Here is a 12487-nt window from a genome sequence, read left to right on the forward strand (position 1 = left end):
ATTCTCAGAACTGAATGTAAACTGCACGCTCATTTGCTCCAATTGGGAAGGTAGGAGAGGTTTCCAAGAACTGAATGCTACACTACGTTTGCGTGAAAAGTCTGAAATTCAACACCACTGTGCAGAAGGTGCACATGTCGACAGTGGATAAACGGCACTCACGTCGTCCTGCACGTTGGACTGCTGGAATGCGTACTCGCGCACCATGGACGGACTGTAGTCCACTAAGTAGGAGAGGATGTCGATGGAGGCCGTTTTGATCACTATGTCCTCCATGCCCTGCACACGCATAAATAAGTGCAGGTTGGTGAGAGCATGTTGTATAGTAAGAGTTCACTTAAACATGCTAATGTATTTAGGGGACATACTGGTCTTAAGACATTTTTTTGTTTATTTCATCAGTGATCTTGATCAAACTGCACAGGATTATGCAGGATTTTTGCTCATTTCAAATATTTAACTAGTTTTCGTGTAACTTATCTTGTTCCTGAGATAAGTTTACCCCCTATTGTTTAAGGCCACCATAGGAAAAAAAAAAAGTGCTTAATTAAAAGTTATATTTAAAATATGCCAACATAGACTAATGACTACAGATTGAAAGTATGTAAGTTTTTGTTTTTAAGCCTTTCTTGGTTATTTTACAGCAAAATGAACTATCCGTTTTCAAAAGAAGTTGGAATTGTGTTACAATTTTGATGAGTAATTAATTAAAAAGGCTTGTGCTCTTAATTTTGCTCCCATACTTGCATTCTACACACTTACAGCTTTCCATTGCAAAATGAATTACAGTTGAGCCCACATACAACGGCCCCACTTAAAACGAACTTTCGCTTAAAACAAACAATATCTGCGTGACCGTGAAAATATACATTGGTTCAATGGCACAAAATCGCACTTACAATAAACGTCTCCGAGCGCCGCTGATCGGTTACAGCGAACGGAGTCAGCGGTCTGCCGACTTCCCGGGAAACCAATTTCGACCACCGATCAAGCATCGGCCCCATTTACCCCGTTTTTGATCGTTGGTACTGTCGTTGACACCGCCGGCCTGGAGTGCCCAGACCATTTGCCAGCATCGTCGGCGACCGACTGTATCCGATAGTCTGCGTCTAGTGCCTGCGCATACGCTACCTCACCGACTCTGATAATTTGCGATTCGTTTCGTGTTTAGGACGTGTTCTCGTTCACTTCGCACTTGACTCAGCTTGCCTTCTGCGCACGTGCGGCAGCGCGAAAACGGCTGTTAGTATGCACGGAATGATTCGAGAAATATCGAAGTTCGTGAGGCCATACATACCCGCCGGTGCAACAAAACGAGTTTGCGATCCCATCCGCTGATTCTTCGAACATCGCCGCGTGCACCGATTCAGGCGGCCATGCACTCTTTCCAAGTTTTTCTACGTGCGAGTTTCGCGGACCTTTCAAGCAAGCTACCCAACCTGCCTCCTTTCGGTGTGTTTTGGTTTTCAAGGTCACCCTACTGCCGTATCCTCCCTTCTCTTTATCGCAACTCCTTGCCCTTCTCTCGCAAGTCTGCTCTCTTCTTTTGATCACAACCCCTTCGCCTGTCCCCACCGCTCCGCGACGCCTGCCACGCTTGCTCGAATTAGTTTCGTTTTCCGACTCGAAACGGGCCCAGAGTTGTTCCACGCGTTCTGGCATGTGTGTCGCGCGTGTGCGTCTTGCTCGCTCTTGGTGTGCGTGTGTAATCAAGATGGCAGACAGGAGGACTAGCACGCTTTTTTTCCTGCCGCTCAACAAAACGTCGAAAGCGTGACCGCTTGGCTTGAGCGTAATCCGCGCATTAGGTGCCGCGTTGCGGAGCGCTTGCGCATAGCTGTTGACCACCTGGCAGCCAACTTGCCGCTTCGGGCGTCCCGGTATTCAGGTGTGGAGATTGTGAATATTTCGTGGGCGGCGGTGACGGCTACATGCGCTCGAAACTGTCGGGTCCGAGGCTGAGCCTGAAGCTTCCAAACAGGACCACTGCGGCAACGATTTGTGGCCGCGTGTCGTCGACTCCGACCTGGGAGAGCGGGTGGGACATCTGTTGCGATGGTTTAGTTACGGCCAATGATGATGCCGACACTGCGGAACCACGCACGGATTAGGGCATAGTGAATGAAGTACGTAGCGAGAGCGATTTGGAGGAATCGGATTGCGAGAACGACGAAACTTTGAAGTCAGTGCCTCATGCAGCTTATGCCACGGGCCTCGGCGAACGAGCACCCTGCCGTTTTAAGGGGGGATGCTACACCTTCCAAAAACTCTTTTATTTTTGCGAGTACCTCAGTCAAATTTGGAGAGCCTATGTAGATTTTACTGCTGATTTCAAAAATCTAATTCTTTTTTTTCTGTGACAATTAGTTTTAAAGATATAATGAACTGCGACTTTTTCAATTAAGGCCTAATTAGCTAATTAACTGTAACTTGGATATTGATGTGCAACCTATAGAACCAATTCGGTATGTTCACAGTGTGCAATAAAGTATAAATCATTGTTCTGGGCTATTTCGAAGCAAAGTTGTGGGATGTTGAATATGACATGAAAAATTTCCCCATCTACACTTGAAACAAAAGATCCATTTAGAGAATTTTCTCCAAAAATTATTACAATAAAACTTACTTTACGACACATCCCCTGCATTTATCTTCGAAACAAAAAAGAAATCGTAATGATAACCCAGATAGGACAAGAGATATTGCTCCGGCATAATGGGAAGCACATGAAAATTGTCGTTTTGAGAAATCGAGAAAAAACGTGGGCACACATTTTTATTGCAGAAGATGCAACAAGACAACCTCAAAACGCACCAGAAGCATAGTCTGAATGCATTCTGTGCTCATGCCTCCTCTTCACTAGCTTCTGGAGTTCCAATGAGGCTGTTCTTTTCTTGTTGGAGACAATGCTGCGACGGTGGTCTTTTTCTCTCGCTCTCCTGGCACCAGTACTTGTCGCATTCATGTCCATTTCACCTAAGATTGCCGTTGCAGAATTCAAATTGCCCGTGTTGAAGCGCAGCACTGCTTCTGCAACAGCTGCTTCAACAGCGAACAGGGACGCATGGTGCTCCTTGGGGGCCAAACTCCAGATTACCGAATGTAGGCTCTCGTTGGAGTTCTGCGTTTTGCCACGTTCGCACCTCTGAAGCAGGGCTCTTTCCGAAAGCCGGGTATAAACCGGTAGTAATGCCTCTGCCACGTCTTTCGGTAGATTGTAGGCATGCCTGGGGTCGGGCTCACCCTTTGCTTTTGCGGCATTGTGCCGACACCATGAAGTTTCACCAGCTGGGCACAGACTGTGGTCCGAGCATTCATCAGTGGAGGTGACGTGGCGGTATGTGGCCATCACAGCCTTTTCACGTCTCGCCCACGTCACCTTCATGCGATTTCAGAGCCCGGCCATAATATGTGCTCAGCCTGGTGATCAGCTCACCTGTGAGCCTGCCTTTCCCACCAAGGCCTCTTTTCCCATCGCACTTTTGTTTCTGCACCAGGTTTCTCAATGCGGTGCCCATCCGTTTCTGTACATGATTAATACAGTCTTCCTTCTGCACGTCAATGTAACCATACACCTTGGCGTCTTGTATGGCGCAAAATGTCCTAGAGTCTCCATCAGACAGCATAGTTGTGTAGCGCAGGTCATGGCGTTCAAGCGACCTCTGAAATAGAATTAGAGCCGCCTCCACTTCCATTTGCCCCGCTTTGCTGTTCGTATTTTTTTGGCATTTGTGGTTAGCCTTCCATTCTTGATAGCCCTCACTACTAGGCTTTGGGCCCACCTCGCAGCCTAGGCAAAAGTTGGAAAGAACGACGTAGTCCAACACGTAGCCACTAAATAATTCGATAACTGTGCCCACGCCGATGTGGGAAGAATGGCCTCGCGTCTTCCACGTGCCGTCGTAGCTAACGGCAATATTGCCCCGGTGGCCGAAGCACAAGTCATCATAAATTGTTCTAACCTTTTCCGCACATTCGCTCATAGCGGACTCAGCCGCTCGCGTTGCAGCGGGTGCCAGCGTGTTCTTCAAATGCCGCTGAAACGTCTTGTGGTGCATACCGCGGTGTGAGATGCCCATTGTTGCGAAAATATTGTTCATTTTCGTTTGGCCGTTGACGGTAGCCACCATCGCCCTCGAAGCGAGAAGATTTACTTCAAACGGATTGCACGTTTTCGTGCCGTTCGCGCGGGGCGAAGTCCATTCATTCGTGATCTCGCCGCACCTTTCACACTGCACTAGCACTTTCACGGCAAGTCCGTAGTCCCGATCCCCTCTGACGATCGTAGCCGGTCCGTGGCAGGCTTTGCAACACAAGGCACCCATTATCGCGTTTAGGATATCTAGATGCATAAGCAGATAAGGAGCAGCGTGGTCCGAGTCCTGTGCGGTTGCCTCGCTACAACTCGCGGTGAAAAAGTCAATTTTCCGTGCGGTTGCTGGCGCCGATGAAAGCCGGTCGAGCGTCGCTTTCTCCCGGGCATGATTTTCTTCAACTTCGGCGTTTGTCACCACCTTGGCATCGATTCGTAGTCGTCCGGAGTTCGCTTCACCGTCATCGTCGTCGGAGGCAACGCGCTCGGTCGCACCATCGCTGAACGGCCGCGGAGCGTCGACACATCGTTCGTCGGAGTCAACCAAGGGCTCTGATGACTTCGTAGACTTTCTCCCACGACCTTTGCGTTTCCTGCGACCAAATGCGTGCACGGTCCGATACTTTTTTGCGTTTCCAGGCATGGCGATACGATCAGAAGCTTCAGAGTGCTCTGCCGATTTCGAGGCGTCACAGCGGTAACCCTTTCAAAATGGCGTCGGGTCGCGTATGCAGGCGCAAGCCGCGAGCTTCCAGCCAACCGGAAAGCGCCATTTCAGTCACGTGCGCCGTTTAGCCAATGGCAGTGAGCGCGGCTCTTCGTCTTTGAGGCCCCGTTTTTCGAGCCGGGGAAACGCTCAATGTTGCTTACTGAATAAAAAAAAAACAGCTGAAAACGCGTTCTTTCAAACAAGACCAAAATGGCGCCGATCGAGCGCATAGTTCCCGCGTATCGTAGAGCCGAAACCTGCGCTATTCGCCCTCAATTTAAAGGGCAGGACGCCCGTTTTCGGTTTTTTAAAGTTGAATAACGATAAAAGTTGATGGTATTCCGCTATGAAATTTTGTAAATAGGTGCGCAATGATGTCGGGAACGCGAAAAGAAGGTCCGCGAAAACTCGATTTTTTGGCTGATTTTCGGTCCCGAAGTGCCGCGTCCCCCCTTAAATGAACTCGAGACTACCCTTATCACTTCTGTTCTTTGAAACACGTGCATCACGAACTTTTTGGGGCAAAAAAAGTTTGTTTTCACTAGCAACTTTTTTTAAAAGCTGTGTTTCATTTACTACGAACTTCGGGATACAGCGAACGGATGCCGCATCACGCTCGGGTTCGTTATAAGCGGGCTCGACTGTAATTGCTATTTTCCTTCATCACCATTGTCCACTTTCACACTGTTTGAATTAATCTTGACAACTTGCATCAACACTGATTGCTTCACAATAGGGAAAATAACAATTTGACAACACTGTGCCAAAACAATATTAAAAAATTCTGTAACTTTGTTTCGGCATGCACCAAATACGAGATCATGAAAAAAATAAGCAGGAAAGCTTCACTTACCAAAGTAATTTCCAATGCTTGTAGAATACCTAAACTTGATAGCGTCTGCAAGAAGAAGAAAAAAGTACAATCAATCACCTCCTGTTAAACCAAAGGCTTGTCTATCGATGACATTTTGAAAGAGTAAAAGATATAATTGACAGAGCCTACCACCATTATTTATACTCTGCCTGTAATGAAATTTTGTGTGGATATGTTACAAAAGGTGGCGGTTTAAACACAGCGAAGTCAAAGACTATTTAGTTGATCAAGTTCAGGTTACCTGCCTCGCATGACTTGAAGGTTATCAGGAAAACAAACAAAGATCAACAAACTGCTTTCAACATTTACACGAGCAAGCTGAATACACACACAAAAAATAAATGGAGAACGTACCTTAAAAAATGATTCTCTACACTGTGGCTGTAGCGTTTGTGAAAATGTACAAAACTCCTTGAGGAAAAGCACAAGGTCTCGTCGCTTGTCATCGTCGGTCGCCTCGTCCGTCAGCTGGGCAAAAAGTTCGCTTAGGAACTTTTCGTCCTCCTGCGATCACGTAAACAAACACGAACAGCCCACATCAACCTCACGTGAAAACACTTCTACAAAGCAATCGCATTCCAAAACTCGGAAACAAGAACTAGGCAAAAGAATTGAGACGGCTACATTTTCATGAGCCACAATTATAGTGACGAATAATGGAGCCCGAGAAGATACACTGAAAGTTAGGCGCCTTTCTTACATTAAACGTAAAAATTGTAAGGCAACCAGAAATTGAAAGATAGCCACAGGAAGTGGGAGAAGCGGGGCTGAAGGCATTACACTCAAACCTCAATATAACGAAGAAAATAAAAAATAATTTTGCAATTATTATACTGCTAGAAAAAACATTTTATAACAAATTTTTGGATATAACAAACTTATTTCAGTGTAAGATTCAACTTTGTTATAGTGAAGTTTGAGTGTATACTACGGTGTACAGCTTTGCTGTTACCTTTGAAATTGTCAGTCTGCTACTCGCAGCCAAAGCACAAACGACTGTATTTTGTCAGACAGAGCCTGCTGTCTCTCCCGCTCGTGCGCACGCATGCACCTAAAAACTTTAGGCGCGCAAGGCAGCTTCACGGAGGCGATTCACAGCTGCGCGAGTAAGCTAGCTTTCACAGCAATAGGCAAAAATCTTTTAGAAAAAAGATTTGCTGTTCAGTGTGCGAATTGTATGCAAGGATCTACAGTTCGTGAAACGCCCCCTCAAACCACAGGTCTCAGATTTACGTACTTTCTCTCAGTATATGATTACCCCGGTTAACACAAGCCACAGCAGCCGACAGCCAAGGTGATGTACTTAAAACGGTCTTTTACAGAGAGATGCAAGTCGAAAAAACGCATTTTTTGTGAGATTTCTCATATTTCTGGTTTTTATTGCATTGTAATCCTCAAACCTTTTTCATTTGTAAAAATTTCAGAACTAAATTCAAACAGCAAAATGCAAAAAAAAAAAACCGTGCATGAAGGCATTGCAATGGCTCGAAATTTCGTGAATTTGCGCTGATATTGGACATCTTTGACCACACGCTGCTCCCCGTTGCAGCGCCGCATGCCGTCGGTTGGGAAAGTTGCGTCCAGCCCAACGTTTTTAGCAACTGTCAGTTGGGTAAGCGCGCGCGGTCGCTGCAATGAGGAGCGGCCCCCTCCCATAGCCCGCACAGCAATGGCGCTGCTGTCGCTTTCTTTGAAAAAAAAAACAAATAACTTACATGAAAATAAATGACATACAGTCGAGCCCGCTTATAACGAACCTGAGCGTGACGCGGCATCCGTTCACTGTATCCCAAAGTTCGTAGTAAATGAAACACAGCTTTTAAAAAAAGTTGCGAGTGAAAACACAAACTTTTTTTGCCCCAAAAAGTCCGTGATGTAGGCGTTTCGAATAGCAGAAGCGATAAGGGCGGTCTTGAGTTCATTTAAAACAACAGTGCGCTCGTTCGCCGGGGTCCATGGCATAAGCTGCATAAGGCACTGACTCTAAAGTTTCATTGCTCTTGCAATCAGATTTCTCCAAGTCACTCTCGCCACGTACTTCGTTCACAATGCCCTAATCCGTGCAAGGTTCCGCAGTGTCGGCATTATCGGGCGTAATTAAACCATCGCAACAGATGTCCCACCTGCTCTCCCAGGTCGTAGTCGGCGACGCGCTGCCACAAATCGCTGCCGCAGTGGTCCTGTTCGGAAGCTTCAAGCTCGGCATCGGGCCCGACGTCAACGAAGTCGGCCTCGCGAAAACAGTTTCGCGCGCATGTAGCCGTCACTGCCGCCCACGAAATATTCACCATCTCCACAGCTGAATACACGGAACGTCTGAAGCGAAAAGTTGGCTGCCAGGTGGTCAACTTCTATGAGCAAGCGTTACGCAACGCGGCACCTAATGCGCGGATGACGCTCAAGCCAAGCGGTGACATTTTCGACGTTTTGTTGAGCGGCAGGAAAAAAAAAAGCGTGTTAGTCCTCCTGTCTGCCATCCTGATTACACACACACCTAGAGTGAGCAAGACGCGCACAGGCGACACACATGCCGGAACGCGTGGAACAGCTCTGGGCCCGTTTCCAGTCAGAAAACAAAACTGAAAGCTCTGGGCCCGTTTCCAGTCAGAAAACAAAACTAATTCGAGCCAGCATGGCGGGCGTCGTAGACTGGTAGGTGTTCTCTGGCGTCGCGATGCGGTGGAGACAGGGGAAGGGGTTGTGATCAAGAGAAGAGAGCAGACTTGCGAGAGAAGGGCAAGGAGTTGCGATAAGGAGAGATGAGGATGCGGCGAGAGGGCGACCTTGAAAACCAAAACACACGGGAAGGAGGCAGGAGGTAGCTTGCTTGAAAGGTCCGCGAAACGCGCACATAGAAAAACTTGGAAAGAGTGCATGGCCGCCTGAATAGGTGCCCGCGGCAGTGTTTGAAGAATTGGCAGCCGTGGGCAAAAAGTCATTTCGTTGCGCCGGCGGGTTTGCGTGGCCTCACGGACTTCGATATTTCGCGATTCGTTCCGTGCAAATTACCAGCCGTTTTCCCGCTTCCTCACGCGCGCGGAAGGCATGATGGGCCGAGTGCGAAGTGCCGAGTGCGAAACATGAAACGAATCTCGAATTATCAGCAGAGTCGGTGGGATAGCGTACGCGCGTGCACTAGACGCAGACTAATTGGATACAGTTGGTGGCTGAGGATGTTGGCAAATGGTCTGGTCACTCCAGGTCGGCGACGCCGACAGTACCAGCGATCAAAAACACGGGAGATGGCCGACCGGTCTTCAAAGATTGGTGGCAGTGTGAAAACACTGGCCTCGTCTGGCGATGCGGGGTGCTCAGAGTAGCGGGGGGACAAAGGACGGAGGGGTGCGTAACAAAAAATGGTCGGGGAGAGAGGCAACTAGAGGGGCGCGGAGGCAGGGTCGACATTTAACAATAAGAATGTATGGGCACCTCGCCGATGCCTGATCGGTGATAAACGATCAACGGCACTCGGGGACGTTTGTTGTAAGTGGGATTTTGTGCCTTTCCACAGTCACACAAATATTGTTCGTTTTTTAAGTGGGGCCGTGATATATGGGCTCGACTGTGTTTGAAAAGAGGAGGAAAAAACTCTATTGGCATACCAATTTTTGTTAAATTCACACTCCTATTAAGAGGGAACGCGGCTTTGGGATCGCGAAAAATGGCAAAAAATCGATTTTTTTAAACTGAAGTTTTCAGTTTCTGGAACCCTTTTTCTATCTGGTTCAAAATATCTATACTGAAAACCGCGCAGAATTGCTTCGGAAAATTCGTTTCACACACCTACCGTATAAACCGGACTATAGGTCGAGTGGGAATGTAGGTCGACCCCCCAAGTTCAGGTTACCGAAAAAAAAAAAAAAGGAAAACAACCCAAAACTGCTGAACCACATTTATTTGCGAATTGGGCGCACCCCATCCCGATCGTCGGAGCTCCCTTCTACCACCATCGCAACTGTCGCATTGTCGCACCAACTGTCACACCATCGCATTGTCTTGCGTTTGAAAATGACGAAGGGCGGAAGCTTTCAACCATCTGCCGTGCATGCCAGCATGACGGTGAAGCGCGAGTGCTCGTTGTCAGTGAACAGCAGCTTCACATCCTTGGTGCCGTGCTGCATGATCGTGGTCGACGAAGGCATGTCAAACCACACGGGGGTCTCATCGGCGTTGCCAATCTGCCCCATCATGTAGTCGTTCTGCTCCCGAAGCCAGTTTACGAAGTGCTAAAAGTTTATGAGCTTGTCCTCGAACTCCTCCGGCAACTTTTGACGCGCCGCTGGAGAGAAAATCCTTTGCCTCGCATGAATCGACGCACCCAAGAGTTCGGTGCACGAAACTCTTCTCTCGTGAGCCCAGCTTCCCGAGCGAGTTCCACGGCTTTCTTGCGAATGGTATCCACGGTCACTGGCAGCGAGCGCGCACGAACTTTCCGCACAAAGTCCGCTAGCTTATCCTTCAGCTGCGGATGAACGGCACTTTGTCCACGAAACGTCATTTTTCGAGGACTGCACATCTGCAGCTTCCCTTTCTGCGCCCTCCAATAGCGCACGCTTTTTTCTGATACACCAAAGCGGCGCTGAGCAGCCATATTTCCGTTCGCTTCTGCGAACTTAACAACATCTAGTTTAAACGCAGTTGAGTACTGCCTCCTCGCACCGCTAGACATATTCAGTGAACGAAAAAAAAAAAGGCCACAAAAAATGCAGCGCAATGTCAAGCGGAGCGAAAACTCTGAACAGATTGGAAGCAAATCACCAACACAAAGATAACAGACTGCGATTGGATTTGGATGTGGATATGGCCGCGTCTGGCTTCACAAGCACATGCAAGCCATATGTTGCCAGACAGCGTCGCACTTTCGGCTAGACACCGCTTTATAAGACGAGGGGCGACCTTAGCTTATTATTTTATTGAAAAAATTTCGACCTATATTCCGGTTTATACGGTAGGTAGCAAAACTTTTTCTGGAAATGGCGAGAAAACGGTGATTTTCAAAAAATTATAGCTTCGCGATGCTTTGGCTGGGAGCCGGCTTCTTGGGCTCATCGGAAAGAGCATTTCTCTGTGTTTAACTTTCCCGCTTCAGCTGGCTCCTCCCTTTAACAACAAGCGAGCAAAAAGCAAATGTTTGAGGGTCGTTTTGAGGCCCTTGATTGGCCGTGACCGCCATGTTGCCTCAGCTCGCCTCGCCATTGGCCCGATGCTCGCTCCGGGAGATCGTCGTCTGCTGCTTGTGCGTCACGAGGACATGGCTCTAGAAAATCGCCACTTCGTAACGTGTTCACGGCTTGATAATCACTTAAGATATAACTACGCTTTAGTTAGGAGCAGTAAGCAGATGCGTGATCAGGTTACTAAGAGTGGGAGCGCGGTCTACAAGCGCCGCGGTTCATCGGAGTGGTCTTTAGCCCTAACTCCGCTGACAGCGAGACTGCGGGCAGAAACGAACGACGCGCAAGCGCACTCTTGGCGACGTGCTTCTTCGCAAGGAATGTAGCACATCACTCGCTAGCTCCTCTGAATCACGTACGGGCATTTTACGCATCGTCAGCGGACAACACAGTCAAGCTCGTCACCCCCACCCTTCACTGCCAAGGATCGCTCGGAACAGCGGCTAGCAGTTTTGCCCGTCGTCATTCGAAAATGTGATGCCAAGTGCAGTGCGTGCCGATTTTTCGTCTTCGTAGTTTCACATTTTGCGCATCGTCATCGAACGCCGCCGGCAAGTGCATTACGCGCCGGCTGCACTGTCCACGCGGCCGCGCACCCCACGGTTATATGGAGTGCTGTCAATAAGCTTTTGTGATGCGATTCAGTCGTGCTTGGAGCCGTGCTTGATATCGCCACGAACGTCGATGAATGTTCCGAGGTTAATGAATTGCTGTAGATTAGAGTTTCTGCAACGGGCTGTATGATGATGCGTTTCACGGCTAGAGCGGCGAAAGAGCATGTATGAATCAGGGGCACGAATTTTTATATGCCCGTTTCGTGTCATTAATTATAATGCTAGAAAATCCCGTGCCACCAGTCTTCTGCCTATAACTTTGTTATTTAGAAAGAAGGCATAGGCCATCATGGTGTGATCCATTTTTCTGATGCAATTAACCTCTCTCCAAATAAAGAAAAGTTCAGTGAATATTTGTAATCAAGTACTTAATTATGCTAATTACAACTTCAGCACAAAAAAGTATGTGTAATAATTTCAGTATATGGTTTTATTCAATTACAATCTTTTCTGTCATACCTATCACACCACTCTTTCATACAAAGAAAACTTGGTTTGAAATCCATACTTGTTCTTTGTAAATCATGAAAAGAAGTCAAATATCACAAGACAAACCTGAGATCACAATTTTTAGAGACGTGAAGAAAAGTTGAAACTTTAAACGCAGCTTTCTCAATACTGTTTTTTTTTTTTTTTTGACATTATGCTCAGCCGCTCCACATGGATCAATGAAGAAATAATTTGTTTCTCGTAAAGTATTTGTGGTATCGCTTCAAAATTTTTATGGAAGCACTGCGAGGTCATTTTAAGTGTCTGTGCCAATTTTCATCAATATCCAACGAGAAACAAAAAAGTTCATTGAAAAAAGCCTGTCGAAAACTTCGACAGGCTTTTTCTCACAAGTGTGTTTTGGACATTGTGCATTGCTCGCGGAAAGAGTAGCACGGGAATGACTGGACAGATTTTGATTCTGTTTTTTTTTTTCCCTGAATCCCTGAACACTGCTTGTGGGTATAGCAATCTTCAATTTATTTTTAAGGCCCTGTTATTTTTCTAGACGATGATTTGTCCGTGCCACTGTTT

The 12487-nt window shown here is 47.4% G+C and overlaps 1 protein-coding gene across 2 annotated transcripts in view; it reads right to left on the reverse strand.

Annotated features, from left to right (window-relative positions):
- Positions 1-12487, reverse strand: part of LOC119167116 (serine/threonine-protein phosphatase 4 regulatory subunit 3 flfl) — a 48573-nt gene that overhangs the window by 20260 nt on the left and 15826 nt on the right. For both annotated transcript variants that reach the window (XM_037418540.2, XM_037418541.2), the window contains 3 exons: positions 6031-6180; positions 5656-5700; positions 163-279 (listed from right to left, as the gene is read on the reverse strand). In XM_037418540.2, coding sequence (XP_037274437.2) covers positions 163-279; positions 5656-5700; positions 6031-6180 — 312 coding nt within the window. The remainder of the gene's footprint in view (positions 1-162; positions 280-5655; positions 5701-6030; positions 6181-12487) is intronic.

Source organism: Rhipicephalus microplus, chromosome 6, assembly GCF_043290135.1.
Source record: "Rhipicephalus microplus isolate Deutch F79 chromosome 6, USDA_Rmic, whole genome shotgun sequence".
Taxonomy (NCBI): Eukaryota; Metazoa; Arthropoda; class Arachnida; order Ixodida; family Ixodidae; genus Rhipicephalus; species Rhipicephalus microplus.